Source organism: Styela clava, chromosome 6, assembly GCF_964204865.1.
Source record: "Styela clava chromosome 6, kaStyClav1.hap1.2, whole genome shotgun sequence".
Taxonomy (NCBI): domain Eukaryota; kingdom Metazoa; phylum Chordata; class Ascidiacea; order Stolidobranchia; family Styelidae; genus Styela; species Styela clava.
The window spans coordinates 12,592,676-12,620,477 of record NC_135255.1 but is presented as its reverse complement, the minus strand read 5'-3'; the positions used below and the strand labels follow the sequence as shown (position 1 = coordinate 12,620,477).

Genomic DNA, 27,802 nt, shown 5'->3' with positions numbered 1-27,802 from the left:
GATGTATCCGAAAAATTGAGATTCGTCCCTTTTCAATGTATTCCTGGGATAACATCTTGTTTCCACGACCATGTCCTCCACGATCATTCATGATTGGATGAGCAATTTGTTTTTCCATTCACCTGTCATCACATCCAAAATATATACTGATGAAATAATAGATGAAAATAAAGGAGTCAATTTGTCATTCAATGCTATGTTTTTTAACAGGTTCTTGTTGTGTCATTGAGGCCACAAATCAAAGTTCTTTTCAGCCATCAACTGAATGTACGGTATTGTTTATATTATATGAATGAAAGTCTATTAAATAACATCAATTATTCCATCAAATAAAATAAAAATTGTTGATATAAAGAGATTGTTGCCAATAATTTATGCAGTGTTTTTTGGATTAGCAAAATTTGGGGTAAAAAAGCCTGGAGAAGATATAAAATATATCAAAGGCATATCTTTCTGAAAAACATTGCGATATTCAACTATTAATAAACTTTTAGACAACAACTCTTTTAGACAACAACAATTACTAAGTAAAATGATTCATCTGTCTATTTTTATATCAAGAACAATTCTGAAAATGATTGTATATTTTTCTACTTGTTTATAAAAGCTTTTCCAATATGGTATTATATTAGGATTCAGAGTTTCAATTTCAATCCAGCATAGTTTTAGGGAATGTCTTCATGCTGTAACTTGTTGCTTACTGATTTGATTTTATATTGATTTTGCAGAGAAATATGACAAACATACCTCTTATCAGTTGGCGATTGTCTGTTTTTGTTGAATCTAACACAAGGTCTATTGATCCGGTGTTATTATTTGCAAGGGGAGATGTCATTTACTTTTTCCAGGTACAAGACTATTTACAACCTTGTTTGTAGAAGTTTTTTTACATCTTCCTTTTAAAAGATCCGATTTTTGAACCAATCAGTGACACAGACTACTTTTTGTTGCTGTTGTGATTACAGATGTCTAGAGAATTTAATTGTGAATGAAATTTAAAATTCTTTTTAAAACATCTAGAGAAAATTGGTATTTCTCATAAAGTTTATGATTAAGTCAATGACATGTTATATCATAATTTTACTGATAATGATTCGGAGTAGATAATTGAAATTGGAAACAATATCAAAACAGAATTCTGGAAAACCTAACAATTAGGATATGCATCACTAATATAGGTAATTTATAATTTAATTTCATTATCAATCAGATGGTCTGCAAGCTTAGGTGAATTTCCTACGGTCATATTCTCTGTTGATTTGAATTTTTATCATGGAGTAGAGGCTTCGTCAGTTACATGATCATGGTTTTTATATTTCATTATCAGGTGAAAAATGAAAATTGGGACAATATACTATTTTCTCACATCAGGACTATGAACACAACTTATACTCTCATTAACGTTGCAGTAAGTTTTAATTTCTTATAAGACTAATAAATTTTACCTCTGGCGTATCAGAAAATGTCTTTTGGTTTGGGTTTCTGCATCTTGTGTATAGCAGTAATTAAGTTTAGCCACGTATCCATGTTTAGAAAGAGGTTTGAAACCAATGAATAAGTTTTACTAGACTTTAGAATTTCGATCTTGAAATAAAAAATCAGTCCTTCTGAGATGAAGTTATAATTTTCTTTAAATTTTACGTAAAATTGACCAATGTAATGATTTACTAAGAAATAAATCCATTTAAAGGATATTTAAAACCTACCACACTGTTTTGATACGATGTCCGCATAGGTACTCAGATGTCGTATATATATTGTGTTTTCAACTGCAAGTCCTTTCTACTTGTTTATTTCCCACTTCGCATCCATATGTGGCAATTGTCTCAAGGATACTTGAACAAGATAATTTTGTTTCAAGAATTTCGGCTATGGTCTAACGAAAGCTACAAATATATATGCCTTTTCATCGAAATAGCTCATGTAGTCATGTTATTCTTGTATATATTTCCTGTTTATATTATTTTCTATTCTTATGCGTCTCTATTTAAAATTTAGTGGTTGAATACAAAGACCATTTTGTGTCTCGACTCAACAGAGAGATTGCATGTTGTGGATGAAGCAACACAAGCTGAACTTGAAACAATTTTATTGGAAAACGTCAACTTGGTATACAGCAGTGCTACCTTCAAATCAATCGCTACAGGAGGAAATGTCAGCAAGGCACTGGTATGAATGTCGTTACATGTATGATGAAACTATTTTTTATTATATACTCCATTTTATCCAATGGCAAAAAATGGTTGGACAATCTTGAGAGACAATATTTCGTAATTCTATAAAAGTAGAATATAATTGAAATTGGCATACACAAAAGGAAATCGAATTTAAAAACATCTTAGACAGATAAACAGATCTTTACCTATATTTATAATTTTATTATCAATGTAATGAATGTTGTATTTATTTGTGTTTTAAAATTCATACAATAACTTGAGGAATTAAAATTTGTCACGGAATGCATGGTTAGTTCAAAAACACACCATTTTATCACAAAACTAGGTCATCTTGGCCATTTCCAGTATTGGCATAAGTAAATTTTATAAATACTGCATTTCTAGTAATGATAGACTGTAATAGAATGTGATATTTATCTTTGTTTTTGAAATGATAAAGTATTGATATATGATAATCTTAATTTGACTAACTATCATTTTTCATGTTCTATTAGTTCGAACAGGACTGTGGAGTTGGAAAAAGTTTACACCCGAATACAAAATTTTGGAATCGAGAAATAGGAATTATAGATCAGTTTATACCCGACGTATTAACGTTTATCATTAACACAATTTGTCACATTTCAGGCTGCTATTGGTGAACAGACATGTTATCATTCAATGATTTCTTATAACGGTACAGTATTACTTCTGGGTGACTTGTGCGTGTATGCAACCAAAGTTCGACAATGGAACGATAGAATTCGTACATCACTCGGTTGGCCAAATGGACATCAGAGAGCTTTGGAACTTGCATTGACGTTTTATAATGGAACTGCCAAATCTGTTCTCGGTATTTTATTTTGATTTGTGCTATTTACTAGTCATGAAGCATTTTAGGAATTTTCTATGTAGGCTACATACGCACAGAAGAAAAATACAACACGATTTGCCAGTTGTACGATGTTGAAACTCATCTTTTTGATTTTTGAATGCTGGATAATATGTGGCACAATTAATTTGAATATTGGTACTGGGTAACTGTAAATTTCAAATTTGTGAATCAAAACACCCATAATATTGTTCAAGTTAAATATCTAATAATTACATATTTATAACATGCCATTCTCTGTAATAGTAATTTTTCTTCTAATTGGTTTGTTTCATTCTGCAAATTACCGGATTTACCGTCATATTCTGTTTTTTTCTGAAAAAGCCTCATAATTACCTTGTTGAATTTTATCGTAGGACTACCTGTAGATCAGGAAAAAAGAAGACAACTTGTCTCCGAAATGGTACTGATTCATATTTTTTTGTTTGTATTTACTTCTTGATATTGTTCATTACAAAGTAGGAGATGTTCATGGAGTTGAGATGCTTGGTTTTATATTACGTATATCCTTGCATATAAGCTAAAAAACTAAGAGGGTAGGCTTATACGCGCATAACTCTGATCCTACTCAAACGAAATGACATTATGCTAATTTTAATTCTAATAGCTACAACTCGAAACATGCTAAGTTCTTATGATAAGTGCATGCACATACACGAAGCAGCGCTTGGTACGCTATGACAACGATAACAGTCTGTAATAGTTTTTAATGCTCTTCTGCAACCATTTGATGTGATATGTACAGCGTGGTATGATTTGTAGCATCGGCTTATATGCGAAATTATATAAACTCACCGTTTTAGGGCCGTCAGCTTATATGCGAGATATACCTTTCTGTTTAATTTCTGGCCAAATTGAAATCAAATTCCCATGTCTCACAGAGGTCAATATCTGTACCACTTACATTAGAGTTGCTTATTTGTTTAATATTTATTTCGCTTTCAGATTCTTGATATCTTAATTGAATATGTGGATCTTTCAATGACAAAACTATGTCCTGATAATGGAAAGTTGGAGGTAAGTTTATAATGATTTTTATAGGTATTGTGGATGCAATAAAACATGTTGAATTTGAATCGTCCATTAATTCGAACTGTCTATATTCAGGTATTGATTGCATTTTTCAAGGATGTTGTTCCAGTTTGTGTTGATCATTGTCTTCATATTAACAGAATTGATGTTTTGTGTGACAGGTATAAATATATATAAGTTTCATTAGTAATTAATATCTGCTTGTGTTCTGTATAATTAAGAAATGAAGATAAGCAATCAATTGCAAGTAAATTAAATTAAATTACTATTCTAAGTACATTGTGGGAAAAAATTTCCAATCCCCAAAAAAACACAAACCATTATTTTTAATATTAACATTCAACCATTATTATTAAGTTGGCTAATTTTAACTATTTATTCATAAGGTGTTTTCAAGTAGCACTTGATAATTGGAAAAATCAGGAATTATCTTATAGTTTTCCCTGCCAGAACCACTCTTGTTTTATGTTTAAATATTTTCTACAGAATATATGAAAGGTTCAAGGCAGACTGCATCGCTCACACTGTGTTTCTTGAATGTCTCGAACCATATATTCTTGATGATCGACTAAAAACAATCAGTCCGATAGTAATGCAAGATTTCGTGAAACATTACGAAGCAAAAAGTAAAAACTATTTCTTATATCACAAGTTATGCCATATCATCACTTAATATCAGTATATGATATTCATATTACAAGAAAGCATCAGAGGATAAAAGTATATCAATTCGAATCAGTGCTGCGGAAACTGAGAAAGTCTACACCCAACTCTAAAACAAACTTGGCCTTTTTCAAATCCGCTTTGAATTGACTCCGAATTTCAGATTAACAAGCATTTTGATTTCAATTGACTAAAGTCCTCAACTCTGAAAAAACCTAACCTAAATTTTGTTGGTTTTTTGCTCTCCAGGATAAATATATAAATCCTATCCTAACAAAGATACATGGTAAACTGGTCATTTGCTGTTAATGCATCATATTTATTGACTGGTATTCACTATCACTTTGTATTTTTCAGATATGTTATCAAATGTTGAAGCTTGTCTTTTACATCTGGATGTAGCAAGTTTAGATCTACATCAGGTAAGACAAAGTAATAGATAGACACTTCTACATCAGTGCTCGTCAGCAGTTTTTTTTAAATGGTTCATCCTTCAATCCTTCACTCAAAATGTGATGTAGACTAATTTAAAGCTGGCAAAATGTCTTCAACTTTCATGTATATCCACCATTCATCTTTCAGGTTCTAAGTCTTTGTTGGTCCCATGGACTTTATGATGCAATATTAAGTATAAACAACAGAGTTATGTCTGACTATGTTGGTCCTCTTGTCGAAATGATAAGTATGTTAACAAGTGCAATGGCAATTGGAAAGCAATTGAGCGGTGAGATGATATTCTTGTGAAAATTAATTCATTTTGTTTCCCACATTGGTTATTGTGAGAATTTGTGCAGTGGAGACAGGATTTTTGCATGCTTTTTTACTAAGATTGAAGCCTTATTTTCAATTTCTTTGATGGTGATTATGGCGATTTGATTATTGCGAGTCAAAAAATTTGCAACAGAAACTGAAAAAGCACTGAATTGTTTAAGCATTCTCAATAGACAATAAAAGCCTTGCAAATGCCAAGTTTGATGTTCTCTGAGTTCAATTCGAAGCTGAAATTGGAATCACAATTTCGTTTAACATGGTGGCGGAGCCATTTTTTTTTCATCTAAGATCTGGAATCGTTTTTCAAATGTCTATGAGTTGGGGTCAAGTGTTAATGTTCTCTGACTCCACATTTTTATGTGGTAGAGGTGTCAGATATTATATTTGATCTGTTTCTTTTTTTAAATTATTTAAATGTTAGCATGCAACTTTAAAATTTGTTGTTACTTAAAGTATAAACTTGAAATTTTTATTCAGATAACATGACAAAACTAGGGAGCAAACTATTAGTTTATGTAAGTAGCTGTTTTGCTGGTGTGCAATATCCAAGTGGAATGCTGGATCCAGAATCATCCATGGCTGTCAAAAAACAGGTAAGGATTTATCCTATCGGACAAATACGGTATATGCTTGGTAAGTATCTCTAAAAAATCTTTGGTCAAAAAATTTTGCCGATTATTTTTTGCCGTTTCAGATATATGGATGCCTGACAACACCAAAACTAAACGTTTTCACAGAAGAATATCCAGTTCTTGCTATCTTGTTGAAATTTTCTACTCAAGAAATGCTGAATGTTCTTTCTTTGGTGAAATAATATATATTATTTATGTAATTTCTAAGAATAGAAAGATGTCAAATCACTTTTGGACACTGAATCGACTTCATCATGATTTTGCAATATTTGTTAATATTTTGAGAGGGATTTTTCTGGTCTTAAACTCCTCTATTCTATTGCCTCATTCTCTCAAAGCTTGTGACACGTCAATAATTGCCAAACTTAAAAACTCAGGTCATAAAATAACACGGCAAAACATACCTAGATATTGATAACATTTTCTTTTCTTTATTAGTCATTTTCTGAGCCTGAGTTCCAAGGTCAGAAGGGATGTGGCAGAGTTCAACAACTTGTTGATATATTGTTGAGAATAATGGTGGAAACACCTGGGTTTACTGTGAGTAAAAAGTTGCTTGAATTATATTTTAGTATTGATATTTAAATAACTGTGTGTATTCAAATTTTGCATAGTAAATTACAGCATATTTCATAATTTGGCTACAAATTTAGCAAAAGTTGAGTCAAGAATTTTTGAATATCAATATAATGGGATATTGCATATGCTTAGCTTTGTTTCAAAATCAGTCAGTTTTCCTGAATTCCCTGTGATTCATTACAATTTTCACTATTTTCCGGTTGTATATATATTTTCATTTAATAATATCGTCATTGGTTTTCAATTACATAAAACTTTTTACTATAGCCTGATCAAATTGGAACTCTTTTCGTATTTCTTGCGAGACAAGTTGCAAGACGTCAAGATGATCAGCAATTGAGAGTAAACAGAATGTTGATACAACAAATTGTTGAATATTTAACATCTCCTTTGTCATCACAAGAAGAAAGTTCCAAACATGAAGAAAGACAGCAAGTGAGAGCTTGAGTCTCAACTAAGTTCTTCTGTTTAGTTCAGCACCGATTAGCAAAATACCAACTTTGGTCAGTCGGAAATACTTCTGAAAATTAGTTGGCAAGAGAATAGAAGGGTGTCTTCAAATATTGAAAATTCATAAAAAAACTATTTGGTTATATTGCATAATTTTTATGTGGAGCTTTTTTCTAGTCAATGTTCTATTTAGAAGCAGCAGAAGTTTATTCAACTGTATAGTATGAATCTTTTTTTCCAAGTAAATTGTGAAAGGGCTGAAAATTTAGGATCTTTTTCAGGAATACCCCGCCATTAATGCAAAAATGTAAGATTTGGGAAAAACACTCTCGCCATGTTTCAGGTACTGCAGATCGTGCTTTAAGTACTACAAAATGCACTGAGAGTTCAAATTTACAAATAATTCTCAACCCCAACTGGATAATTAGTAATTTTTATTTTAAGTGACAGGGTATTTTTTCCACAAAAGGTCCGAGACTTTAATTTAGAATCTTTCACTAACACTGGATCAGTTCTATATCTAAATAATATTCTAAATATAACAATTTTATCACTAGTCACAGTTTATCAGCGTGTGAGTGAACTCTTTTTTCCGTCTTTTGTAGGCTCTTGTCGAGTTGTTACAGAGTGAAGTTATTGGAAATGAGGAAGACAGTGTTCACTTAATGAAATTAGTAGAAAGAGCTGGTTTCTATCATGCACTAAGATTATTGTACGATAGGAATCGAAGGTTCGACCTAATTTTTGAAACTTACCTCAAAGACCCTGCAAAAAAGGTAACAGTTTTCTATTTTTTATTTCTGTGGATAAGCTCAGCTAAATGTGCGTTTTCCTAATATTACTTGCTATTGTTGAGTATGATTTTATAAAATCTGATTACTGTACTTTGGTTAGTGATTTTAATTTTGAACAGAATATTTCTATTGCAAATGAATTGAGAAAAGAGACTTCTGGAGCTCCTTATTGAGATATCTCCCAAGTATTCGAGATTCGATTTCTAAATAAGGTATTCAAAAATTCCCATCCCTACTGTCTGATAACTACATTGATATGAAGTTATAGTAAGCCTTGAAACCGTTTATTCCAGGAACATGCATTTCGATACATCCGAGATACATTACAAGATAAAACTGTCGATGAAGGAGAAAAAGATTTATTAGTGGAAAAAGTTTCACAAAATATAAAGGTATGTAGTCTTCTGTATTCAACAGCTCTGAAGCACATTTTTGATTAGTCAAAATATTTGTTAAGATAATGTTTATTCAATTTGCCAGGAATTGATCAAAATCGACAGTGATCAAACTGCAAATCTTGTAACAACAGTACTTCATGGATCACTACAAACTGTCGCGGCTAAATTGAAGGTAGGATTTACAGTTTTGCTAATAGTAATCTCGCACAGGTTCCATTTGTTTTCACATCACAGCAATAGTCGGTTTTGTATGGGTATACATCTCTATTTAAAGTTTTTAAGTAGCTTTGCACATTTACATTCTGAGCGAAAGGGCATATTCGAGATGTTGGAATACAGATATTAAAGTAACACATGGATGGCATTTTGTTTCCATTCCTGACATAATGTGTTCTTGCAACAAAAAGTATTATTATTTTTTGTTGTATTAGTATTTGCAGTGGTTCTCAAAACGGTTGGACGCGCCCCACAGAGGGGCGTAGACAACTTTTTAAGGCAAAAATATTTGTTGGGTTTGATCTTGCCCCCCCCCCCCCCCATATTTTGGATATTTACATTTCTTTATTATTTAGAAATTGCGATTCCATCCTCATATTTTCAACATGTTTTTTAAATAAAACATATTTTTTCTTACTATCTGTTATTTGTAGCTTATTGTTAGCTAGGCATTTTTAAGGTAGGGCGCGAGACTTGACAAATTCTAAAAAGGGGGCGCGGCCAAAAAAGTTTGAGAACCAATGAATTAGTGTATTATGAATCCTAGCTGTGTATGATATTTGTTTGTAATATTTAATATAAATTCTAGGATCAACCTCAGATGCTTTATTTCTTCTTGAAAGGACTTTTTAATCCTTCAACATCACATTTTCATGATGCCGATAATGCAAGTTTAAACGGTAAGTAAGTTCATTGTTTAAATTATGGTGATGGTTGTTTTTTTGGTACTCTCGTAGTTGGCCATAATTAGAGTTAGGCCATAATTTTATTCCGATTTACCTTATTTTAGTTCTATTACGAGTTCGGGACTGTTTGTGTTAGCCAAGTGAATATACCCCCTGCCCATAAGTTTCTGTCCCTTTACACAACTTGATGTAAAGTAGGCGAACAAATTTATTTACCTCCATATTGGTACTCATACTTCTGGAGCGCTGTTTTTCATATGTAGTTTACACTATGTTTTCAAAAAGGGCTTTGGACAAACTGCCACTGATGTGTTTTTTGGCGTCTTCACTTCATTCAGTGCTATGTACGATCACAGCTATTGATACATAAGGAGTTACCTTATTTGGAAGGACTAAATATTTCCAATTCAGCATTGCCTAATTAACCTTCAACCTTCGTCATCATCATAGTTGGTACCATCCCTCTAACCAAGGCATAGTCGGGAATTTTCAGGGGGGGGGGGTGTGGGTTTTCAATAGTATTGAGGGTCTAGAAGGCGATCCAAGCCGCGAAAAATTGCTATGTGCGATACAACAATATGCCTTTCAAATGGAACTGCCCACCTCAATCCCACCTCGTTACGCTCCTGCCTTTAACAACAAAGTACTCAGCCTTGCACACTTGTGGTGTTGCACCTATATTTTGCAAATACCATAATTTATTCAATTCAGTATATCCTACTTAATTTAAATTCTGGTGAAGCTGAGGTGTAACATGAAGGTTTCAAATTTGAGATCTTCATTTTGCAACATCAACACAATTCCAACACTCTAACCTCGTGTTTGCTCCGGTCCAGAGAAAATCTGATGCAATGTTTCTAGCACTTTCTTTCTTCGGTCTCCTATTTTGTAATTTTAATTTTTAATATTATATCAACAATTCAAGCCAAATTTCTTGATCTTTGTCAGGTGATTTATCTATAGAGCCAGAAGGTCCAAATCCTTATACATCTGACCCTGAAATGGTTCAAGTTTATCTTTCTCTCATGTGCCAATTCGATAGAAACAAAGTTCTGCAATTTTTGAAATCTTTGGAATCGAACCGACCTTCTAATTCTATAGAGGTAAGTCATCACTGCAGATAACAGATTAACTAAAGCAAGATTTGGGACATTTTGTTGCAAAAATAGTTGATCAGTCCAGTCTAACGATTAACAAGAAAGTGCAGTGCTCAAATAGGTGAGCATTTTGGTCAGTTAACCAACATAAGGCCTGGAATCAGGGATTTCCCATTCAACCTCTTTAGCTTTCCACACCAGTAACTTTAAGGTCTTAGCTGAGCACCAATTGGATTGGTGATTTGCATGACGGAATAGTATGTGAGGGCAAAATATACATAAAACTAGCAAAATTCGTGGTTAAATATTGAGCCCTTGAGGGAAAATTTGCAAGTAAAAGTCCTGGAAATTTGAAATAGTACATCCAGTATTTGCAGAGGAAAGCTCTTACAACAAAATCTTTGTCTCTAACAAACAAGAAACACTGTCTTTGTACAGGTTTCTGCTTGTTTCAGCTTTGAATAAAAAATATGAAATGTTAAGATTTTATCTTAAGTCAGTGGTTTCCTACCTTTCTTGTTGAATGCCTTCCTTCGCCTATTCTGACACTCTATTTCTAGCTCAATAATAAAAACTACTTTAATTGTTCAATCCTTAGCTAATATTATAAGCACACTCATGCTTTTGTACAGTTGAAAGCAGTTCATGTTTTACTACTTCAAATATTATAAAGCAAAATTTTAATAGCACATTATGCACCCCTAGTCATAACTTTGCTCAATAATGGGTTTTCTTCACTTCTGATTTGGTTCACCCGACCTTGCAAATTTTCTGTAAATTTTTCCACTCGTAAACGTGACCCCTTCATAACATTTATTCATTCATACATTTATTTTTTTTTTGAAGTAGGCACCTTATTAAAATAAAATTTGTGCGTCATATTTTATTTAGATTGTTCGAAGATATCATGTTGATGAAGCCACTGCATATTTACTTGAAGAAAATGATGATTGTTCTGCAGCGTTCATGATTCTTCACAAAGTTGCAAAAGATAAATTACAAAAATTTGTCGAAAGATGTGAAAACGATATTGAAAACTCCGTCAGCCTTGATACAGGTATATCAAAAAAGATTTTATTATCAGACAAATAAACCTTCTATATAGTGATACCTTGGTAGTAAAATACTTGACACTCGAACAATTCGGAAGTCTACCAAAAAATTTGAATTAAAAGTGCTGCGGTACTCGAACGGAAATTCAGAGATCGAACATGCAGCGGAGTGAGATGTCACGCTACTTGAACTGTGCATCTCGGCTGCCTCCGACCATTCAACAAGCATCAATTCAAGTTGGAACGTTACGGGATAACATTTGTTGTGAAAATTTCTTGCCCTTTTTTTACTGTTAATCATGGCCCCAAAAGAAAAGTAGTGAAAAGTACTAGTTGGAATGCGTAAGAATGTACTAAAATAATTACAATTGTTTCTCATGGCAAAAAAGTTTCGATACTTGAACAAATCGGTAGTCGAACACCGGTACGGTATCACCGTACCTTATTACTCAACTTTTTTTTCCGCTGGTCCAAAGGGACTTTTTTACCCCTTTTATAAAATGTAATAAATAGTTAACCAAAAGTGCCACAAATAGAAAAAATCTTCCGTATGCCTGTTGAAAATTTTGAGAAAGTGTTTTCTTCCTCTCCACGCTGTGGTAAGCACACGTTAGATAAAAGAGATAGAGAATACTCTCGTGAACGAGCAACACCTCATCTTTCAGACAATTCCAGACTTGTATTCCTACGAGAAACCAAATTATATATAATAAAGATTATATGAGCGTTTGTCAATTGCGCAGCTGACCTATCATTGCGTATACTGTCTGGAAATCTTACGTTTGCTTTGTGTGACAAAGATTGATCGCTTGCTCGTTCAAAGTTATTTCATTGCCAAGTAAACACAAATTCCTTGTATGTTTATATATATATTTATATATCACACACACATACGAAACATGATGACTAAAAACGAATATTTACACAGAAACTACAATATATACAAAAACAACAGGAATCATTCACCGCCAATACTCTACTTTCTTGTGGTATTCTTCAAAACAGGTTCTGCCATTACCCGTACACAAATGTACTCCGCATTCTATGCACATTGTTGTTGTCTGCGACACTCGTTTTACTTTATGTTCAATTGGGGCCACTTGGTTTCGCTTAGTACAGACAGCACAGACCTTTGGTGGACCAACATACCTGGCTAAATGGTACCCGGCCTGTAAACGAGTAGTCGCCGCCGATTCCGCTGACCTACGGGAAGGTCTTCTGCTTCTTCTGGAGCTACCGACTAACTCATCTACAAGGTTTTGTCTGAATTTCACCCCGTTCCATCTCCGACCAGATGCGGATTCGCACACAACTCCTACTTTATGTATACATACTTCAAGTAGGTAGGAAAACATGCGTCTGTACCACGCTTTGGACTTGCGGGCCATATTATGGTATTTCCGCATCTGGTCGGAAAGATCAACCCGCCCATATGGGTGTTGTAATCAGCAAGAAGTGGTGGGCATGTGACATCTACACCCGCGGACGCTGTGCCGCGCTCACCTCTTCTTTTTACTAACTTTGAACCATCTTATGATTCGGGATATTCAGGGCCATGAATTGTGGATAGAAAAGAAACCGCTTCATTGTCCACCCAAGACTGGGCAAGGAGCTCCTCACCAGTCGGTAAAACCCCTTTGAATTTTGGCGATTGATTTCATGATAAGATCTTTCGGAAACCCTTTTCGATTTGGTCTCATAGTCCCACAGGCGTATACGCTCGCTCTAATAACGAAACGAACAGGTCGGGACTAGAACAAAAATTATTGACATAAAGGTGATAGTTCTGGTATTCGAATGATGCTATCAAATCGTTCACCACTCGAGTAGCTTGGCCCACCTCCGGCGCCGCGGTAGCACTTTTTACCCGTATACAACTGTATACGGGAAATATAACCAGTTTTGGATTCCAATACCCACACTTTCATTCCAAAACGAACCCTTTTGGAACAAATAACTTGGCGGAATCCAATTCGTCCTTTGAACGAGATTAGAGACTCGTCAATCGATATTTCACGTCTAGGCGTGTAAACTGTTAGCATCCTCGTTTCGAGTAAGTTCAAGAGAGGTCTAATTTTGTAGAGTTTATCTCTTGCCGGGTCTTCTCGTGACGAGCGAGCATCATCTTCATTGCAGAAATGTAGGAATTTCAGTAGATCATGATATCGATCCCTCGGCATGATCTTGCATTGTTTTATACACAACGAAAACATTACGGATACAAAATTGACCTCGTTATTTACAGCGAAAATGATATATGATTCTTCACAAAGTTGCAAAAGATAAATTACAAAAATTTGTCGAAAGATGTGAAAACGATATTGAAAACTCCATCAGCCTTGATACAGGTATATCAAAAAAGATTTTATTATCAGACAAATAAACCTTCTATACAGTGATACCTTGGTAGTAAAATACTCGACACTCGAACAATTCGGTAGTCGACCAAAAAATTTGAATTAAAAATGCTGCAGTACTCGAACTGAAATTCAGAGATCGAACATGCGGCGGAGTGAGATGTCACGCTACTTGAACTGTGCATCTCGGCTGCCTCTCGACCATTCAACAAGCATCAATTCAAGTTGGAACGTTACGGGATAACAGTTGTTGTGAAAATTTCTTGAACTTTTTTTACTGCTAATCATGGCCCCAAAAGAAAAGTAGTGAAAAGTACTAGTTGGAATGCATAAGAATGTACTTAAATAATTACAATTGTTTTTCATGGCAAAAAAGTTTCGATACTCGAACAAATCGGTAGTCGAACACTAATTCTGAACGAATTATGTTTGATTACCGAGGTATCAAACAAATAAAAAAAGTGCCACAAATATAAAAAATCTTCCGCATGCCTGTTGTAGGAGAGAATTTTCAAAAAATTTTGAGAAAGAGTTTTCTTACTCTCCACGCTGTGGTAAGCACACGATAGATAAAAGAGATAGAGAATACTCTCGTGAACGAGCAACACGTCGTCTTCCAGACTTGTATTTCTACGAGAAACCAAATTATATATAATAAAGATTATATGAGCGTTTGTCAATTGCGCAGCTGACCTATCATTGCGTATACCATCTGAAAATCTTACGTTTGCTTTGCGTGACAAAGATCGATCGCATGCTCGTTCAAAGTTATTTCATTACCAAGTAAACACAAATTCCTTGTATGTTTATATATATTTTTTTATATCACACACACATACAAAACATGACGACTAAAAACAAATATTTACACAAAAACTACAATATATACAAAAACAACAGGAATCATTCACCGCCAATACTCTACTTTCTTGTGGTATTCTTCAAAACAAGTTCTGCCATTACCCATACACAAATGTACTTCGCATTTTATGCACATTGTTGTTGTCTGCGACGCCCGTTTTACTTTATGTTCAATTGGGGCCACTTGGTTTCGCTTAGTACAGACAGCACAGACCTTTGGTGGACCAACATACCTGGCTAAATGGTACCCGGCCTGTAAACGAGTAGTCGCCGCCGATTTCGCTAACCTACGGGAAGGTCTTCTGCTTCCTCTGGAGCCACTGACTAACTCTTCCACAAGGTTTTGTCTGAATTTCACCCCGTTTCATCTCCGACCAGATGCAGATTCGCACACAACTCCTGCGATATGTATACATACTTCAAGTAGGTAGGAAAACACGCGTCTGTACCACGCTTTGGACTTGCGGGCCATATTATGGTATTTCCGCATCTGGTCGGAAAGATCAACCCCGCCCATATGGATGTTGTAATCGACAAGAAATGGTGGGCATGTGACATCTACACCCATGGACGCTGTGCCGCGCCCACCTCTTCTTTTTACTGACTTTGAACCTTCATATGATTCGGGATATTCAGGGCCATGAATTGTGGATAGAAAAGAAACCGCTTTATTGTCCACCCAAGACTGGGCAAGTAGCTCCCCGGATACTCGCCAGTCGGTAAAACTCCTTTGAATTTTGGCGATTGATTTCATGATAGGGTCTTTCGGAAACCCCTTTCGATTTGGTCCTATTGTCCCACAGGCGTATACGCCCCGCTCTAATAACGAAACGAACAGGTCGGGACTAGAATAAAAATTATTGACATAGAGGTGATAGTTCTGGTGTTCGAATGATGTTACGGGAAATATAACCAGTTTTGGATTCCGCCAATACCCACACTTTCATTCCAAAACGAACCCTTTTGGAACAAATAACTTGGCGGAATCCAATTCGTCCTTTGAACGAGATTAGAGACTCGTCAATCGATATTTCACGTCTAGGCGTGTAAACTGTTAGCATCCTCGTTTCGAGTAAGTTCAAGAGAGGTCTAATTTTGTAGAGTTTATCTCTTGCCGGGTCTTCTCGTGACGAGCGAGCATCATCTTCATTGCAGAAATGTAGGAATTTCATTAGATCGTTATTCACAGCGAAAATGATATATGCGCAAAATGACATCGTTCCATAGTGCTGACTTAGTAAGAAGTAAATATAAACGTGTTTTACTATCCTAGAACCACTGAGAAAATAATATGGGCGTATTAAAAAAATTCGGGCTACACAGCTTGCGCGGTGCGCTATTACGCAAGATTGCGAACACTTGGAACAAGCATGGATCATGCTTGGGTGTTCAAAAGGATTCTATTTTAGTGCCAAAATACTTCGGCGACAAAATAACTATTATTGTCATATTATGAGCAAGGATGGCGGAGAGTACGAATATATGTGATATTCGGAAAAAAAAGGTTAAGATAGGGAAATATGGAGTCGTGATGTGGAGGCAGTTTTGTTATGATTTCACTCTATGTAATGTCACTCAAAATTGAAGTTACCAGAGTAAATATCATTATCACTACAAGTTATATGGAGCCACTCAATTCACAAAGGAGTACATGTACATGAAAAATTTTGTTGAATGAGAGAAAGATCGGTTGACACGGGATTTGTGAAGCTGATTTGTGATCAAAAGTCTGGCACTGTTATTTGCGTTACGGCGATAGCGCCCCAAATAATAACGTTTTGACCAAGAAGCGGCTGGCTGTAAATCGAGGCTGTTGCTCTTGTGTAAATGATAAAATCGAATTTTTTTTCATTGTTGTTATATTACTTTTATTGAAAACGGTAAGAATAAGATTAAGAATAACGAAAATAAATAACGGTAATAAGAGTCTCAAAATCTTTCGAATTCCTCCTCAGTATCACACTCCCCAAAGAGATCATTCCATGCAGTCAACATCCAACGTTTCTCCATCTGTATCACTGTCCTCCTGCCATACGACACAGTCTTCCATGCCATCTAAATTGTTGCTGATGCAACATTTTATAAATGACTTTTTTATCATATCTTTGGGAATCATTTCCCATGAGGCCGTCACCCAAGACACAACTGTAAACAAAGGAAGGCGCTTGAAGTTCCCTTTGACTGTATGTTCAGCCATGCCATCTGCCGTCCGCTGGTTTCGCATGTGTGGCTTGAAGGGTCTGTTCAGACTGACATCTAAGGGTTGTAGTATTCCAATCAACCATCCTGGTATGACTGCCGAGACAGTGTTTGACTCCTTCAGAGACAGCTTTACCTATTTGGTAAAGAATTAAAGCTCTTAATTGGTCCCAGACTAACATGGAGAGTTTCTTGAGAAGACCTCCATTTTTGAGCACTCACACCTTATTTATCCATTTCATTGCGCCTTCTTCGTCCATCCATCCCTTTGGGTGCTGATGGATGACTACACCACAGGAAAATTTATCCTTTGGGGGTGCTTTTCGTTTGAAGATTACCATTGTTGGCAATTTCGCTCCATCTGCAGTGCAACTGAGCACTACTGTGAAATGTTTTTTTGCCCTGTCGTCTTGAACAGGACTGTTTTTTCACCTTTTGGGTTTATTGTTTTATTGCTTGGCATGTCAAACACATCGGGGTCTCGTCCATATTGCCTATTCCATTGAGAGGGAGATCATCAGTCATTCGAATATTATCACGTAATGTTGAAAGTTCATAACTTTTTCCTGAAATTCTGATGGCAGCTTTTGGGCTATTTTTGTTCTTTGTCTTAGTGATATCCCATTTCTCATCAAAAACCTTGTACACCAATCATTGGAAGGTTGAGGTGCCTTGGTATTATCCAGATTTGGCCATCTGCAATGCTTGCAACTGCACCCGAACCATTTAAGAATGTCTTTTTCCTATTCAGGATATTGTCCAGTTTTGGGCCCTCTTTTCACACGTTTGAATTTGGGATGAAATCCAACTATGAACTATCCTTCCTCCATCTTCTAATATTGCTCTTATCCACTCCAAAGTTTTTTGCTGCTTCCTCGTTGCTTGTATTTTTTGCAGCCGCTACTACTTTTAGTTTAAAAGAACAAGCGTAAGACATTATTTTCCTTTAATTGATAGAGTTAGACATTATCACTGTACCGACCGATCAATCACAGACTGTTCATAGCGTAAACACACAAGCGATCACGTGTATGGCAACTAATCACAGACTGTACAAGCGATCACATGTATGAGTTATGCGCATATAAGCCGACCTCTCAGTATGGCCGATTTTTATTTTTAAATTCAATATATACGCGAGGATATACGGTACTCTCAGTAATTGAGTTCTAAGAGCGTATTTATTAACTTCTAGAAAAACTGATGGCTGAATCAAAATCAATATTTGAAAGTGTTATTGGATTATGTCAAAGAAGTTCATCTAAACTTTCAGAAGAACAAATGGAGGTTAGTAAGTAGTATTCTTTGTGAAATAAAAAATTCATTAAACTTAGTTACCTTTCCGGTGACTTGGCCCTTTATGGCCCTAATTTTAATTACAGGAATGAAATATTTGCTTTTTTGTTCAGTTAGCTCATTAATAACTAATATATTGGATCTCTGCTCTAGGAGACCTTTATTAGCAGTCGTTTTGTCTGTTTAGATGTGCCGTGTAAACAGCTGGATCAATCCGGATAAATTTTTTGTGTGGGTTATCTTGCCACCCTAGTAATGTGAGTTTCCATGGCAACAACAAAAAACGCGTCGATCGTTATGAAATTTTTGATTTTTCCACAATCTATTGCCGTTTTCTCATCAACCAATTCAAAAATTGAAATTCCAAAAATGTTATCCTCCACAGAAGAAAATACACTTTCGCACAAGTCGTCTTCTGTTTCGATACTCCATAAACTGTGGAAGCCTTAGGAATTTTAGTAAACATTATTTTAATTTTTGTTTATTTCACACGCTAAAAAGTATCATTGCTTTATGGGGGTGTGTCAAACCCTGATAAACAATTTTCTATGAATCACTTCACCTTTGAAAGTCAGTTGTTCTCCTGTGAATTAATCATGTTTATTGTTTCTTTGTCTTCACTTGATGGTAAAATAAATACCACTGCATAATTTATATCTAAAAGCATAACTATTCTGAAAATTTATTATATTTTTTTCATTAGAAACTCTGGTTCCCGTTACTGGATACCGTAGTAAGTCCTCGTCGTGAAATTACTTCAGATTCAACAATCACTCTTGGGAATTCAAATTCAGAATTGGAAAAGATTTTGAAAGAGTTAGCTCAGCATGTACTCACCAGTATGATGAGCCATATGTCATTGCCAGCTCTTTTGCAAAAGATTATACAGGTAAGCACTTTTTTGTCTTTATTATAATGTATATAAGACTGTAGCTTTATGTCTAGTTTCAATGCAATCTGTATTCCAATTTCCAACTTACAAATTTTGAAACATAATTACCATATGTTATTCTGGAGCTGTTTGGAAAACAAGGCTTTTTCGACTTGCAATTGCAATAAAACCTTTTTTTAATGTTCTTGGTGTATGGCAACCAAGAAGGTCGTTTAATTACTACCCTGAATATATTTTGAATCAATTTCTAAAAGTATTTTTGCAATTATTACTTGAGCCATTGTGAAGTGTTAAATAGCTTAAGTCAAGATATTCTTGAGACTAAATTCCAATTACATGAAATTTGGGAAAATACTGTTTTTGACCATTTTTTTTTTAAATTTAGGAGTAATTGCAAAGTTTTGGTAAATTATGCACAGCGTTAATTGATAATGATTAGTTTGCACATTACAAAATCAATATTTTTTGAAGCATTAGTTACTTTATATACTAATTTATTTCAAAAGTTTTACCAAATTTTGATCTTTATTCCGATTGAGTATTAAGTCATTGCTAACAACTATTTTGGACTTTTTTCAGGACCCTGCCTATGACACTGGAAATTTTGGTGAAATCAAAGAAATTCTTCTTGGAATGTTGGAAACTTATCAATACGAAAAAACTTTGCTTGATACAACTTTGAATTTGTTATCTCGGTAAGCAGTTGACACTATAAATAAATATTCATAATGTGCCTGATTGGATGACTATAAAAGAGACAGATTGAAGGACTGCAAAAGGGCAATATATCCATAAAACTATAGAATGAATGCTTTACTTAGCCAAATTCAAATACAACGTTATGTGGAATTCGCTTGTAGCTGTTTTCCTGATCGTTTGGTTTGAACTGCTACATGCCTACTGACAATTAGTAGTCATGATGACATTTAGTCATGATGCTCGTTTAATACAATATTAGGATGTTGTTCCCTTTTTTTCTTTTATAATAATTTACTGTTACATTCTAATTATTGGAATGTATCTAGGTAAAACTAATTTTCTTGCAATTCTGATAATAACCATTATTGATGTTCATTTAAACAAAGTGAGAGAAACTACGACTATACAGACTAAAGAATTTGAAAATTTTTTATATACGCCAAGGTAAGCATTTTTGTACCGTAAGATAAAACTTTACTTTAAATTTTCACAGTGATCGACATGAATCTCTTTCTTCATTGAAGAAATTTGTTGTTCATGGAATTGCTCCAAGATCTCAATATTGTGCTGCATGTCGGGAAAGTATACTTGGATTTGGTACAGGAGATAAAGGAGACAGCAATATTGTCATTTTTGGGTAAGAGTATGCTAATAGGACAATACAAGCAACTACAATCTGATGCTGTTTATCGTTTTGGAATCACCATAGTCACCATTCCATAAGTCTTGATTTATGCACCAATGTTAAAGTGACGCAAATGTATTTTGTATTCTTTATAGGGATGGGCCGGGATTCGGATCCGGACTCGGATTCGAGTCGAATCCAGGCATTTTTTGGACTCGGATTCGATTTCGAGTCCACGTCGTTTTTACCGAGTCTATAATCAATTCTGTTTTTACTAATTTACGCCTATGTTTGTACTTTTACCTCTTTAAATCCCACTACATACCTTAACTAGTAAAATTCAAAGTTAGCTCTGTAACAATATCCCTCGTGTGCATTATAAACACTCCTAATAAAACGACGACAGATATCCAGATAATATAACGCAAGTTAAAAAAAATTGATCGCTTATAACAATGATGTTGCGCCAGTCGCCTTCAAACTATCTATTCTTTTCGGTATACATGTGGTACACAATAAAATATGTGTTAGCGCAATATTTTTGAGTTTTAGATTCGCGTAAAAATGAAACATGCCCTGAATCAACCCAATGAGGAATCTCATCAATACCTCTTTTAAATCGGGTTTACTACGTGCAATCCTTTCGCTAAAAAGGCAATGGAAAGCATGGAGAGTTTTAGAACGTTTAGATGAACTATTAAATTGTACCAGAATGTATTGACGACGAGTGGCATTTCTCTACCATATGCGCACGTGACATAGTAAATTCACGGCTAGAAATATCTGGAATTACGGGAAAGCATTGTAGTCAAAAGATTTTTTATTTTTCATATTAACATGTAAGAATATCTGAATAGCCGACCAGAATTGACGCAAGGTGGTGGGCTGGAAATCCAGTTCACAGCCAAGGCGCACATTGGCCCACGTTTACGTTTGTATCATGGCCGCCAAAAAGAGAAAAAGATATTATTAAAATGATTCAACAGCTATCTGCGGAACCATCAGGCAAAAAATATGAGCTACGACGTATATTTGTGAGCGCACGATGCTGTAGCATGGTCAAAAACGTGTTTTTCTGCTTTTCTATTATGACGTCACGGACTCGGCAGATTCGATTCGAGTCCTTGACCTATTACTCGGATTCGTCGAATCTCTGTAATGCCGGACTCGTCCCATCCCTAATTCTTTATGTAGTAATACCTACAACAGAGTTAACTTAACGGTACATCACAAAATATTAATTCATTTCCCAAAAAATTATTTACCGTATATGATCGTTTTACTGCCCGATCTTGATTAAGGGCCTGCTTGAATGGCCGCATGTGTGAACAGAACATAAAAATAAATAAGGGCCGGTGCTTGAATACTCGCCCGATAGCTGATTTTTCAATGGTAGAGAACAATAGGAAATAGAACTATTAATTATTGTAACGATCGATCTTATTTATATATATATGTTTTTTTATATATTTTTGTGTAAGATTTTACTTTAAACATAACAAGCGCTGTGCTTGAATAAGGGCCAGTTTGAATTGGGGCCCAGTTAGTGAGTTTGGTTAAAAAAATATGGGCCCGGGCTACAAAACGAGCAAATATGGTATCTGTTTGAATTCAGAACTTGACATGAAATGAATGAATCTGTAAAATGCAGATTCGAGAGAGAAGTACAGCTGGCAAATATTGAATAGCTTAAATAGTACTCATCTTATTTTAGGTCTGGTACAGTTTACCATGAATCCTGTCTTAAATTCGATCCTGCAATATCGCCAGTTGTTCAAAATCAGCCACCCAGTCCTTATGAATCTCCTGGAAGAAGCAGACGCTCATCAAACCAAACATCTTTGATGAATGCAATGAAACCCCAGGAAAAACGAGTCGTCAAAGAACGCCGCAATTACGTCGATCGCAAAAGACAAATTAATAACGTTTCTAAGATTTTCTTGAGTGCTAAAGGTGGAAAAGAAAGCAGTCAAACTCAAGGGCAAAGAATATTCCGAAGGGAAGGCTCATTGTTTGCTGTTCCTGTGCCACAGAATTCAAGGAATGACAGTAGTAAGGTGGGATTTTAGAATCATTTTTGTGTGGTCTGGTGAGTCAGATTTGGGGTTATAGTTTATTGTGAAAGTTACTATGACAATGTCAATGCGCTACCATGTAAACTGTTGTCCTGGTGACAATATAAATTACATGAATGTTTTGAAATAATATTTGTATTTTTATTCTGGATTCTCAGTAAAATAACCCTTTTTTTTAAATACAGATCGCAAAAGCTGCGAAAAAATTAAATGTAATGTATGTATTGTATTTTCATGTAATGTATTTTCAATTCTCGTCCTAGTCATTAGACGTTATATTGATTAGATACTAGAATCTTGTGTGTCGCTGCTTAATAACAAGCTTTGATTCCTCGCAGCTTCCCTTTTCTCAGTAAAATTATGTTTTTGACTTTTCACATATTTTTGCATTTGTATCATTTTGCTGGTTGAAAAAAAAAAACTTGCTTGTCCAAAACAGACTTTTTCTATATATGGTAATAATGAAAATTATATCAGAATTGCTTCTTATTGATTTCAGGTGGATGATGCAAAGACATATTCTTCAAAAATACGAACACTTTCTTTAAAATCTGGGGAACTTCAACCACAAGATTTTAAATTATCTGTAGCAGCTCCTGCAAGATTTTTCTGACCAACTCTTTTTGCATTAGACTGTTGACAATATAACAGGAATTATCAAGCCTGTTATCAAATGTATTAAAAAGCAAAATTATTATTTATTATATTTATATCTCATTATTACTACTTTGCTCAACATTATAAGCAAGCCATTCTTATATCTTACATACATACCTACACCGCAAAGTTTTTATTTATCTCCCACTAGATTTTTGATTGCGTCATAAATATTTTTAATAATGCTTAAATCATATGTAACGTCCCAAATAAAAAGAATTCCTTCATAATTTGGTCTGATCGTTCTGATGACAACGAGTTAAATTTGCTTAGAATTGATATTATTTCTCAATTTTTGTCAATGAAAAAGAGTCGCTTCAAAGTATGCCAGTAGTTCGTTTATACCTATGCAAACCTCCAATGTGTGTTGAGAGTTGTTTGATTTTATAATCCTGATTGTGATGCCATACAGTTATAATAACCCACCATGTTGAAAAATATTTAAGTATATATATGTATATGTATTCAAATTATTCTAATTGTACTTGCCTGTTTGAAAAAGTATGTTCTGTCTTAGTTTTTGTAAAAAAAAATTGCTTCTGAATACGATTTCATACCCATAACATTTCTAAGAAGCTATTCATATCGGTTCCTGCAATAGAATGAAATGGGTGCTCCCGAAGTATGCGAACCAAGATGGCGGACATCGGAAGGTAACATTGGTAACAGGTTGGGGTTAGGCGATAATTTTTTTTCCAATTTTCCTTATTTTAGTCCTATTATCAGTTCGAAGACTAGCCAAGAGCCTCCCGTAGTATTTATACCTAAAATTATGGCCTAACCCTAACCTAGTACACATATTACATTCCGATGTCCGCCATCTTGGTTCGCATACTTCGGGAGCCCCATGAAATGTACTGTTATCTCAGTCAAAAATTGTATTTTGAACAATGATACAACAAATACAAACAATGTGGAATGAGAAAAATTGACTCTGCCTTTTGCTGGCGTAACTGCCGTCCCTAATTAGGCTGGGATCAAATCGCCTAGCACCTAAACGGGTCTGACAAAATGTACTCTACCCTTCTCAAGTGTGATTAAAAGTAGAAATCGCAATAACAATAAAAACGGGCGCTGCAGAAGTGTGTGTACCAATATGGAGGTAACTATTTTTGTTCGCCTACGTTACATCAAGTTGTGTAAAGGGACGGAAGCCTATGGGCAGGGGGTATATTCACTTGGCTAACACAGAGCGCCCCCGAACTCGTAATGGAACTAAAATAAGGAAAATTATGGCCTAACCCTAACCTGGTACACGCACTACGGGAGTACCTAAAAATGCCCATGTCCCTAGGAAATTGTTTGAAATTCTATCGTGATCACTTATTTGTTTGTTTTGTTAATTATAGATTTACCTGTTTTTATATCTTCAGTGCTTTTTTGTTAGACTATCAATACTAGTGCTTGGTGCTCAATGTTCCTAGCTTGCTCATGATTTGCATTGATGTCCCAATAAAAACCTGAAAAATATGTGATTGGATAGGTATCCGCATTGTCTAGAAATAGTAATTATTGATTGCTGTTTGAAAAGTTTCAAATAATGAAACCTGACAAATGAAACTGAATGGAATTTATATATGTATTGTAATTGAATGTCACAAATTGCAAAATTTGATAAGAATATAGATATTTACTAAATTTTGATATACCGCGTTTCCCCGAAAATAAGACCTAGCCTGAATTTCAAAAATGATTTTAATACAAGCCCCCCCCCCCCCCCCCCCCCTTAAAACAAGCCCCTAATAGCGTACTTTTTTTTTTAAATAGGCAATAGCGAGGAATCTCTTTTAGACGTCTTAAATGGTTCATATTTTGTATATTCGAAAATCTCGTAATTCTCCACTTTGTAATTTTGTTTTTGATAAATGAAAATAAAAGACATCCCCCAAAATAAGCCCTGGTGTTATTTTTTGAAAGAGAATTGAAATAAGACACTGTTGCTAATATTATTCTTCAGTCATATCATTTGACTTCGTTTCTATCATTCTGTAATATGTGGAAGTGTTTTGGGTCTGCTGGCTTTTCTGCCAGCCCATATATGCTTGTGGGATGGCCCAGACTAATTTGATTTATTCAAAAATTTTGACCATTCAATACAATTCTGAGAACTGTAGAAACTAGCTTCCCTGATTGTAAATAATATTCGTAGTGTTATTCGCAGTTTTGTGTGTGCAATATCAATTTGTTTATTGGTAATTTAGTTTGGAGCAATTTTTCATCCTTTTATCATCATTACACTAACTGTTTAATTATTATAATGCTTATGATTTTGATTATCGTTAGCGTTGCCCTGGAAACTGGGTAGAGCGAATTTTTTCTCCCAAATGTGAGGCGTTGAACATCATTGTTCCTCAAATAGCAGTTGTTATGATTTCTTGCTACCAGACTATGCAGTCAATATACCGCAGTGCTTACCAACTTAGCATTCGCCATCCATCAACGTTTGCCACGAAAAATTGTTGCTTCTCTAACCATTAATATGAACCTGAATTAGGCTTACCATACGTCCCGCTTTAGGCGTGAATGTCCCACTTTTTAGCGTCTTGACAATAATGGTAAAGGCAACAAACGTGATAAATGTGTACAATACACGATTGCAGCTGGGGAAAATTAGTCGTCAGTGGTTATTGGACACGTAGTGGACATAACGATCGTTTCAATATTATGTTGTTGTTCTTGTTCTTTGACACGTTTTTAAAAAGTCGCTTCTCTTCGAATACTGGACCAATTGCTTTGAAATTTTTAGTGGTTAAAGATAAAAATTTTCTCCAGAAGGCTATTACTTTTTTTTTCGCTATGACGTCATCAAAATTATGTGACTCTACGTGTCCATATATTTGAGCATAGCTCTCTTGTTACTTATTAGCACGGCAGTTGTCAATTCTTCTATTACTAATAATAATATATCAATGATGCTGATCGAGGAGACTCTCTTTGGTTGTCGTTATGTCTGGATCTCAATGTCATTTTTCACGTGGTTTATTCTGTCACCCTGGTAATGAGCGTTTCGTCCAAAATTCGGATTGGCGCAACATTTGTCAGATTCAGATATTCATTTTCGTCATGCAAAACTAATATACGATATGGAATAAATAAAAGGCATATAACAAATTACAAAAACGGATATCGGCTTGTTGCAGTAGACGAAAGTTCGCGAAAGACTTCGAGTCGTCCAGTCAGCGACACCTTGTAGATACATTGAAGCAGCAAATACAGCAACTGAATATTGAATATTTATTAAATTCGACACAATCTTATAAAAAATGAATACCGAATAAACTGCAAATGTCATTTAGGCATTTTCTCGCCAACCAAGTGGTAAATTAACTTGTTTGTAAAGGAATCCGTGAATAAATTGGAAAATGGCGATTTTTAAGTGTTTTTGCTAAATTACGACGTCACTTTAACGCTACTTCCGCAGGAATACTACCCTTAATGTTTTATTATTAATAACCGAATTGCGTAAGTAATTTTTGGCGGTTTTCAGTTTTTTATAAAATAGGTATTTATGCAATGCTGCGCACCTGCCTGTTAACTCAGATTTTGTTTTAAGAATTCCGAAGCCCATAAAAATGGAGATTTTGTATGACATGCACAGGTGCTCCCGAAGTATGCGAACCAAGATGGCGGACATCGAAACGTATCATGGGTTAGGGTTAGGCGATAATTTTTTTCCAATTTTCCTTATTTTAGTCCTATTATCAGTTCGAAGACTAGCCAAGAGCCTCCCGTAGTATTTATACCTAAAATTATGACCTAACCCTAACCTAGTACACATATTACATTCCGATGTCCGCCATCTTAGTTCGCATACTTCGGGAGCCCCCATGCACATTTGTGCAATTGTTTCGTCATAATGAATTATCATTGGGTTTTTTAAGGACTAATGTGACGTCACAAAGGCAAAATAATCTCGCCGAAGGATTTTCGAGTTTTTGCATCTCAGATTCTAACTTAGCGCTTATAAATTTGTTCTATTTGTAATTTATACTACAGTATAGGAAGGCGTGCACTTGTGATATTCACTATCTGAGTCCAATTCACCTTGGTTGGCTTTTATAGAAGGGCACATTGCTGTTTTATTCTTTATATTTAATCTTAGTCTTATTTCGGTGGGTGTGCCGAGCGTGTTATATTGATGAAATATTTATTTTTAAACATAAAAAATATTGTAATTGAAACAAATTAGCTATTTTGGGGATTCGACATCGTAGATGCTGTGAATTACATTCGTTATTGGATTGTTTGGTTTTCAGGACTGGTGCACAAAGTTAAGTTGCAAAATTGCGTATGTCCCCAGGTCATAGACACATTTCTGCGTAAGTCACAGTGCGCCAATATGACGTCACATAACTGCGTCATACAAATTAACTTAAATCCGGCTACGATCAAAAAATTGAACCATGGTAAATTATTGACTCTCAATGGCATAACAATATCATTAGGAAGTTTTTTACGTTTTTCTTAAAACTGCTAAAAATGACTTACGCAATTCGGTTATTAGCGTGACGATATACCCAAATGTAAGGCCCAGGAGCAATAAAAGAATATTCTGTGGGAGAGGAAAGTATTGAGATGACTTATCATGTTGAAAAATAATTTAAAGCTTCCTAATTCAGTAATTATTTTTCAAGTAGTGATCTCGAGTTTATGCCCCCATGTCCTACAGGGGTGGTAGCGCAAAAGTTGATTATTTTCAAACAATGTACATATATTAATATAG

At 34.9% G+C, this 27,802-nt stretch overlaps 1 protein-coding gene across 1 annotated transcript in view; it reads left to right on the top strand.

The window, feature by feature from the left end:
• The window catches only part of LOC120331440 (vacuolar protein sorting-associated protein 8 homolog), a 29,710-nt gene extending 4,275 nt beyond the window's left edge, over positions 1-25,435 (top strand). The window contains exons 10-36 of the mRNA XM_078113721.1: positions 211-267; positions 729-848; positions 1,328-1,408; positions 1,999-2,169; positions 2,805-3,009; positions 3,405-3,451; positions 3,994-4,065; positions 4,156-4,241; positions 4,567-4,706; positions 5,101-5,165; positions 5,326-5,467; positions 5,992-6,107; positions 6,209-6,319; positions 6,585-6,686; positions 6,993-7,160; positions 7,781-7,951; positions 8,263-8,361; positions 8,450-8,539; positions 9,173-9,263; positions 10,218-10,372; positions 11,258-11,423; positions 18,031-18,122; positions 18,835-19,020; positions 19,603-19,718; positions 20,216-20,359; positions 22,062-22,404; positions 22,922-25,435. Coding sequence (XP_077969847.1) covers positions 211-267; positions 729-848; positions 1,328-1,408; positions 1,999-2,169; positions 2,805-3,009; positions 3,405-3,451; positions 3,994-4,065; positions 4,156-4,241; positions 4,567-4,706; positions 5,101-5,165; positions 5,326-5,467; positions 5,992-6,107; positions 6,209-6,319; positions 6,585-6,686; positions 6,993-7,160; positions 7,781-7,951; positions 8,263-8,361; positions 8,450-8,539; positions 9,173-9,263; positions 10,218-10,372; positions 11,258-11,423; positions 18,031-18,122; positions 18,835-19,020; positions 19,603-19,718; positions 20,216-20,359; positions 22,062-22,404; positions 22,922-23,035 — 3,450 coding nt within the window. The 3' untranslated portion in view covers positions 23,036-25,435. The remainder of the gene's footprint in view (positions 1-210; positions 268-728; positions 849-1,327; positions 1,409-1,998; positions 2,170-2,804; positions 3,010-3,404; positions 3,452-3,993; positions 4,066-4,155; positions 4,242-4,566; positions 4,707-5,100; positions 5,166-5,325; positions 5,468-5,991; positions 6,108-6,208; positions 6,320-6,584; positions 6,687-6,992; positions 7,161-7,780; positions 7,952-8,262; positions 8,362-8,449; positions 8,540-9,172; positions 9,264-10,217; positions 10,373-11,257; positions 11,424-18,030; positions 18,123-18,834; positions 19,021-19,602; positions 19,719-20,215; positions 20,360-22,061; positions 22,405-22,921) is intronic.
• The last annotated feature ends 2,367 nt before the right edge of the window (positions 25,436-27,802 follow it).